General features: G+C 28.6%; 1 protein-coding gene across 1 annotated transcript; it reads left to right on the top strand.

Annotated features, from left to right (window-relative positions):
* Positions 1 to 8,001: 8,001 nt before the first annotated feature.
* On the top strand, positions 8,002 to 8,481 carry LOC136090821 (zinc finger MYM-type protein 5-like). The gene has a single exon (XM_065817796.1). It carries the CDS (start codon positions 8,002 to 8,004, stop codon positions 8,479 to 8,481), a length of 480 nt encoding a protein of 159 aa, XP_065673868.1.
* Positions 8,482 to 8,797: the final 316 nt, after the last annotated feature.

Here is an 8,797-nt window from a genome sequence, read left to right as displayed (position 1 = left end):
TATTTACAAAATATTTTGAGTTAAGGTATGACCGGAGCAGGCAGAAGACAAAAGTCTTATCATCTAGCCCCGTTGTATCGTTTACACTATCATGAACCTATCACAAAATTTTACAATATCAATAAAATAATATCAATACTTTTAAATAAACATTTTACATTTTTGTATACATGAAAAAAAATATATTTTCATATACATAAAAATATATATGTATAAAAAAAAGGAAATAAAAACAAGTTTAGATAAATAAGCAAAAAAAAGTTTTGCTTTTAAGCAAACAAAAGAAAAGTTAAGAATTAAAAAAGAAGATATTGAAAATAAAATAGAATTTGAGATATGTCATAATCGAGTAACTGTTTTTTTAAAATAACTTTGAAAGTTTGAAGTGAAATTATAGTTTTACTTTCAATTGGAAGGAATGAGTACCACAAATGTGGCCCTCGGTATGTTATTGAGAAATCAGACTGTTTTAATAAGGTTTTTGGTACCTGATAGTTATGCAATGAATGCTTTGTTTGATATTTATGATTTATAATAACAAAAAGGTCGTCAAAAATATTTGGCAGCATACGATATTTAAATCTAAACATGAATAAAAGAATACTGTAAATATTTAATTGATAAACATTAAGCACTCCAAGCTTTCAAAGCAGTGGATTGGCACTGGTAAATTTATTAGCATTTAATATAAGGCGGCTTGTTTGTTTTTGTTTATTTAAGATACGCTTTAATTTTGCTGGCCCACGCAATATTACACATAAAATGCTGGCCCACGCAATGTTGCAATAACTGATATAGCTATGGATAAATAAAAAGTAGATAAGTTTTAAGCAGTTTTTATCCAACATATGTCTTGTCTTGTACATAATTCCAATACTCTTTGAAATTTTATTTTCTATTAAATTAATGTGGTCTTTCCAACTTATTTGTTCGTCAAGTAAAAACCTAAAAATTTAATGCAGAATGCCCGTTGTAGTTTTTTCTATTGAAATATTTGGGAGTTTTATTTAGAGATAGTTTGTTGACTTTCAACCATTCATTGAGGTTGTCGAGCTCACGATTCATAGTGATAAAGATTGACTCTATGTTTAAGTGGGTATTAAAAACCTGAGTGTTGTTTTCCTAGAATCTGTTTTACACGTTTCAAGTAGTTTATTATTATAACTAGCTTTAGCGGTTTTATAATTTTCTCAAAGAGACTTGCATAATTCTTGTATTCCGATTTTGTTTTATCGTATTTTTTTTTTAAGGTACTTTATATATAGTCGTTGTTTCCGCTTAGATGATTTTTTAAGACCTTTACTCAACCAAGGTGAATTTATGTCTTTAAATTTAATTGTTTTTACTACTTTGGGGAAATGTTTATCATAAAGAAATAAAAAAATATATATAAAGGTATTATACATTAAATTGGTATCATTTGAAAATTCTAAATCATTTGAGAATTCTAAATCTGACCAATCAATATTGGCTAACTCACTTCTAAAGTTAACCGGGCTATCAAAGAAAAATGCCGCCTTGTGATTTTTTTTTTTTAATTTATTTTAATTTTATTTGAGGTATTTATTGAAATAAATATCAGAAAGTGATCCGATATAGATGTTTTAATTACTCCTTTCTTTAAGGAGATTTTAAATAAAGAATTTGTAAGTATATTATCTATTAGTGTTGCTGAATTTTTTGTAATTCGCGTTGGTTTATTTATAAGAGGAATTACACCAAATCGAAATAAATTATTGTAAAAACTTTGTGTTTCTTTATTATTTTCATAATTAAGAGCATTAAGATTAAAATCTTCTAGGATAAATAAGCTTTTTTTTTCTTGGAAGCTTTTCAAAATAATATTTTGAAGACGATTCGAGAATATTTCTGTTGATGTTTGTGGAGGTTTATAAAAGCATGATATTAAGGTATTTTTAGAGCCATTGTTAATGATTTCAATAAAAACAAATTCCCTGTCGTAATCAGATATGCATAGGTCGTAATTTATACCGCAAACTATTTTTGATGTAAATTACAACACCGCCGCCTCTTTTTTTCGATTTCCTCCTTCATATTTATTTAATTGAAAAAGCGTGCTTTCGTTAAATTCGTCATCAGTTAACCATGTTTCGCTTAAACAAATAATATTAAAAATAAAATTGCGTTTCCTCTAAAAATCTTTTAAAGTTTTCAAAATTTGCTTCAGCACTTTTAATATTAAGATGAACAAGAGAAAGGCTCTCATAAGGTTTAACATCTTTTAAATACTTATTTATTTCATCTGGAAACACGTAAGGTGTATCCATATTCATTAATGAAAAGTTATCCATAAAGTTTTTGTCAAGGTCATGTTTATCAACAGTATTTTGATCATTTATTTTAAAAACCTTATCTGAAATGTTTTCAAAAAGACTTTCATATTCAAACGTTGTCGGATTCATTTTAAAGGGTTTCGTTATTGATATATTATCAATAAAAATATTCAAAAAATAAATAAAAATTAAATAAACCGTAAATAAAATAAGTAAAAAATTACTTTTTATTTGTCTTCCATTCGCGTACAATAAGCTTTTTGTATGATATGTAAGCAAATTTTCCCGATTTACTTTCAATTTTCATTTTTTCACGCAATTTATTTCATATTTATTCGTCTTCGTGCAGTAATCTTCGTTAATAAATATGTTTTTTCTCTTTAACTTTGAGGCATTTCTTAAAATTTCCTCCTCATCTTTAAAGTCCAATAATTTCAGAACAATTGTTCTGTTCTCTTTCACGCCTTTTTTACCAGCTCTATGTGTTCTTTCAATTTTTACATTTTCTACACCCAAGTACTCATTAAATATTTCTTTTACTATTTGTTCGCTTTCCAGCCAGGTTTCATTAACATATTCTTTAACTCCGTTAACTCTTAAATTGTTCCTCCTTGTTTTATTCTCAATTTCTCTTACCATACTGTCAATTTTTTTGAGATCAGTATTGTTATTTTGTATTTCATTATGGTTAGATTTATTTTTTATGAAAACATCTAACGCATTTTTTTTTTTTTTTCATTAAGTTCCTCATGACAAGTGTTAATATTTTTTTAGCGTTCTCTAAAATATTTTTTTCTTCTTTGTCTAATCTTTCGTTTAAGTTTTTGGTGTTTGCACAAACAATACTTATAAAGTTGCTTTCTTGTTGCTTTAGTGCAGCTTTCGTCTCTATTTTGTATTTTGTAAACAAGTCTTTTATCATTTTTTTAATTTCCACAAGTGTAACTGCCATAATATCAATAATATTTATTACCGCTATAAATTTAAAAGTTTTTGTCAATATATATAAAACATTTTTTTGTCTTAAGTTATTTTATGTTTACTAAATGATTAAGTTAATAAGTTATTTTAAGTTTAGTTCACAAGGAACAAAAAATATTCGTAGATTAAGGTCAAGGATCCTTTTTTGTACCCCTATATTCTTTCCCTTCATGTTTGATTCATTATCATAAACTTGGTCACGTATATTATGAAAGGATATTCCTTTTTTTAAAAACCTCGTCTAACAAGCAAGCTATTAGCCCTTGCCCAGATGTATCTAAGACTTGAACAAATCCAAGAAAATGTTTCCTCACGTTTACTTTATCTCCTGGAACTGCATAGACAAACAAAACAACAAGTATCATTTGTTCTTTACAACTTACGTTGGCAGTGCAGTCAAGAATTATAGAATAATACCAAGCTTACTGCAGTTCACACAAGATTTGTTATTTTGTATTTCTTGTGTGAACTGCTTACTGCAGTTCACACAAGATAAACTCAGTAACTTTACAAGAACAAAGACTAATAAACTTATTTTGAATTTTTTTGCTTAAAAATATACATGAGCTTCTTTGACAGTTACCCGATGAAGATGTTCAAAAAAACAGTGTCAAATTTTAAAATGTGTTCAACAAGTTTTAAAAAGTTGTTTTTTTCTTTGAAAACTGTTACACCTGTTCCACGAAAACCTCGAGTACCAAAGAATCACACAATACAAAGAGAGGATTTAAAGGTGAAGGTTTTGTTTTAAAACAAGACATTTTACTGTATTTGTATTCAATTTTTTTTAAAGAAAAAGTCTAAACCTTAAATGAAAATGGTGAACTTGACGTACTCGCACTGGTACTTAGTTGCAAATTAATTCGCTCTTACACAGAAAAAAATTCAGCTTCAACTGCTTCATCGAGAATATCTTTTAAATCTTGAGATTGTGAACTTTTCCCTGACGTCTTCTGCTCCTAGAGTACAAGTTGTTTTAGTTTTTGTTTGTTATGATTTATAAAATAATTAAATATAAAGCAAACACCCAACATCAAAAAAAAAACTATAAAAATAAAACACAATGGTTGTTAAGGCAAAAATAATGGTAATTTATTAGCCCTCTAAATTATTAATATTTTGCGTTTATTAAACAACTTGATAGTAATAAATACACTCTTACATCAAATCTTACCTGCAATTGATACTGATTATTGTTTCTATGTCTTTGCCTGTTTTTGTGTTCTCTCAATATCTAATTTTTGTTTTGTATAAAAAAATCCGAAGGTTTTTTTTTGTCACGATGATGACTCATAAACTTATTCTCTCAAATAATTAACTAACCACAACTTTTTGTTGTGACTATTTTTTCATTGAAGTTAAGAGCAAATACATACAAAATCAATAATTTAAAAAATTAACTATGGCGCCCTTAAATGTAAATTTACGATTAGAATAAACATTTAACATAGAAAAAACACGATTTAAATAAACAATTAACTCACAAACTTATTCTTTAAACATTAACTAATTACTACTTCCTAATCTAATTATTTTTTTATTGAAGTCCTAAGCAAAAATGTTCGAAACCAATAGTGCAACATATAAAACTTGGCGCCCCTAATATATAATCAACTTAGAACTTAAATACGTTATGGACGCCAAAAATTTTATCTAAGTTTATTTTTTTTAAACCAACATCATGATTAAAAAAAAACAAGAAAGAAAAGTAACGTCGGCTACGCAAGCGCGGCGTCCCAGCCACGCTGGCGCCCTATGCGACGGCATAATTGGCATGGCCATTGCGCCGGCCCTGATTATTTAAATATAATGACGTCAGATCAAAAAGTTTTCACGAACTGTCGAATAAATATACATAAATAAAGAAAAATTTCCAGTACTTCTTTTATTAAGACAAACCACTGTGAGTCTAAATCGCGAAAAAGTGGCCAAAGTTTTTTTCCGATTTTTCTTTAAGTAGAAAGTAAACTTAAAGCAATTTTTTTTTACAAATATGATAACTCAAAAAAATAAAAATCTTTTCTGTAAAGGAAGTTAAAGTTGATTTATTTTTGAAAATATTTGTTGTAAAGTGTACTTTGTTTGCAAGATTATTCAAGAGCTTTCTTTGTTGTTGAATAAACATGAAAATATCAGAACTTTTAAACATAATTGAAGAAGTTAGTACTAATCATGAGAGCTTGCAAGCTATTTTAGAAGCTGAAGCAATAAAAAATAATGACTTTCAATTAAGCATAAAGCCCGTTCTCAAAGCATAAAGTCCGTTCTCCATTCATAATTTTTTTGCGCTTCGGAGGAAATTTCCGCGCGTAAAAGTTCGTTGAGCATGCGCATACAATGTTAATAAAAAAAGCTAGCTGAAAATTATGATAAAAGTTGGCGGAAATAAAAGCTCAACAAGTTGAGCTTCTTAGCGGAAAGTTTTTTGCTTTACAGTATTATCTAATGGAAAAATTGAAAACTATCACATGCTTAGAGAATATAAAATTTGTTTACAAAAGTTTTTAAATTATAAAATCAACAAGTAAACTTGGATACAAATATATTAGTTCACAAGTATGAAAATATAATAATATAAATAAAATATAAATTTAATGAAAATATTAATGCTCAATTAGATATAGTAAACGGATAATTAGTTTACTAATTACGTCAATTTTAATTGTAATAATTTAATTGTAAAATGTTATAAATGTTTAGGTTAGAGTTGTTAACCGGAAGGTTTCGTACAATTCCGGAAAAATAAAATTCTTTCGGAAAGATATATTGAGAATCAGGAAATTTTTTTTTTCGTACCGAATTTTACGAAACAAAAAAACCGTCGATGTTCATTTCGCAAATGCTACTTACGAAATGTAGCCTTTCGCAAGTTGAAAACTATTTTGATATATACGAAAGTAGCGCTTACGGAAGTCGCACTTGCGAAATGAGCTCTTTCGCTAAACGACGTTTTGAAGTCTATAAAAAAACTTTGTTGGCCTTACAGATATAATTGTAAAAAATCTCTAATATTTTTCGTCAAAAAGATTAGATGTACTAATAACTGTTCTATCTTTCCATATTATTGAACCTATCTCCAAATTAAAGTAATTTTTATAATTATTTCAAAAAGATTTTGCTTTTATTATAAAATTGAATTGGTTTAAGTCCTTGATAATTATTTATTTCTTTTCTACAATGACCAGGTATACTCTCATTTGGTGTTTCATGATTAACATTATCATTTGAACAATATAAAAAATTGTCTGTTTTTATTTGTATCTTCATGGAAAAATTGGGCAGAGCCATAGTTGTTTTCCCAAAAAGTTTTACATTTTCAACTTTTGATATGATTGGTCTTTTAAATATACAGAACTTGCTAGCTAATACGCCAAAACAGTTCTCAATTACCGTTCTACCTCTTGATAAGCGATAATTAAACACAATTTCTGTTTTATCGAGATTAGTCCTTCGAGGATAGGGCCTCATCATACGCGGTTTAAATGCGAATGGTTTGTCGGCTAAAAAGGTGTAAAGAAATATTATGGATTCTGAACAAGCCCTTATATATGATGGATCAGGAAATTTTAATAGATTATTGTCGATTGCAAGTCCAACTTTGCTGTTATTGTAGATAACACTGTTGCTTTGACGCCCGGAGCCACCTATATCAACCAAAATGAATTCATATTTTGCATTATACGGTTGCTAAAAGTACAACGCTAAATGTTTTTTTGTAGTTAGAATCAGAGATGAAGGTCTCGAGACAAAAGTCTCGTTGAGACGCCTCGAGACTCATATTTAACTATTTTGGTCTTGGTATTGGTCTAGAAGCCTAAATGGTCTTAGTCTTTTTTAGATATATAAATTAACTTTCTTGATTCTTAAAATAAATATTAACTCAATGAATGGATAAGCTAATAATAACAAACCGCAGATTGCTGCTACTTAACAGTCTCAATAAGAGTTTATCCTGTTGGTTTGACCAATGAAGTATAAAACAAATGAAATTTCAGCTGCATTTAAATTCTTTAGGACTATGCTTGTAACCTTTTGTTTTGTAAACAATAAGAAAACGACATCAAGCTGCACTTAAATGCTTAACCTTCATACGTTGACGCAACTAGGTTCGCTTATAATAGTTTAACAATATAGTATTTTTACGGTTCGCCAATAATATTTAAGTATAAACTAGGGTTGTTCGCCGTAAACAAAAACTTACGAAAATTTCGCATTTTTATCTTCCGTATTTCAGGTTGCTATTGCGGAAGTTGTACTTGCGTAAATTCACCTTTTGTAATGCGAATTATGCAAATTATGCGAAAATTATGCGTAATGCGAATTATGCGAAAAAAAAAATAATAATTCCGTAAAAACTATTTACGAAAAGAAACTTGCGAAACAAATCATTTCGAATGAATACTTGCGAAACAGTTCTTCACGAAAGGAGCATTTCGAAATGTGCGCTTACAGAATAGACTCGAAAGCAATGCACACAGGCGGCAAATTTCTAGGGGCGGCAAATTTTAAGATCAACGTTAAATGAAAATTTGCTAAAAAAAATTCTTTGCTCTGATAAAAATTATTATTATGTATATATATGTAAATAATTACATCGATATTTCAATATTTAAAATTTTGTAAACAATTTGCTTATAAAAATGTCTCTGAAGAAAGTTCCAGAACTCTTTTTTGCTTATTCAGCATATTTTAGTACCAATAAATATAATAAGATAATTTAACTGGCATGCTCCCTTTTTGTACATGGGAAGAAATTTCTGATTGGCCTCAGACTCTTACAAACCATAATATTCAAGAAATAGTTATAAATGGCCCTGTAAACCGTCAATTAAACAGTTACCCAAGAAATTATGATAATCGTTCCTTCAGCTTAAGCTTTTTTTGCCGAAAAATTTCGAATGGTGAAAGTCATCCTAGATCATGGCTAATTTATTCAGAAAAAGTAAATAAAATATTCTGTTTTTGTTGTAAACTATTTAACATTACAGATACTTCCCTTGCGAGAACAGGATCTGCTGACTGGAGACATTTATCACAAAATTTAACGAGGCATAAAGTTAGTGTTGATCATATTGAAAACTTTGGGAATCGGATTGAGTTGAAAAGAAGACTTCAAAGTTCAAAAACTGTTGATTGTTCAACGGAAAAGCAACTTTTGAATGAAATTGATCGATGGAATAATGCTTTAAAAAGAAAATTTCCATAATCATTATGATGGCATCACAAAACATAGCATTTAGAGGATCATCTGATAAACTGTATGAAGAAAACAATGGGAATTTCCTAAAAATAGTTGAACTTATGGCAGAATTCGACCCAATTATGGAATATCATGTCTCTAAAGCAGCGGAAAATCCAAACAAAACTCATTACTTAAGCAAAAATAACCAAGAAGAAATTGTTCCGTTAGTGGCTCGTGCTACAAGAGAGGAAATCCTTAAAAAAATTTGGAAAGTCAAATACTACTCCATTATTGCGGATTGCACACCAGATGCCAGTCAGCAGTAACAATTAACTCTTAT

The sequence above is a fragment of the Hydra vulgaris genome, chromosome 14 (genome assembly GCF_038396675.1).
Source record: "Hydra vulgaris chromosome 14, alternate assembly HydraT2T_AEP".
In the NCBI taxonomy this organism is placed as follows: Eukaryota; Metazoa; Cnidaria; class Hydrozoa; order Anthoathecata; family Hydridae; genus Hydra; species Hydra vulgaris.
Note: the sequence above shows the minus strand (reverse complement) of the source record. Positions and strands in the feature narration are given on the sequence as shown.

Coding starts and splice junctions, on each gene's coding strand:
- LOC136090821 (XM_065817796.1), top strand. CDS start 8,002: ATGCTCCCTTTTTGTACATGGGAAGAAATTTCTGATTGGCCTCAGACT.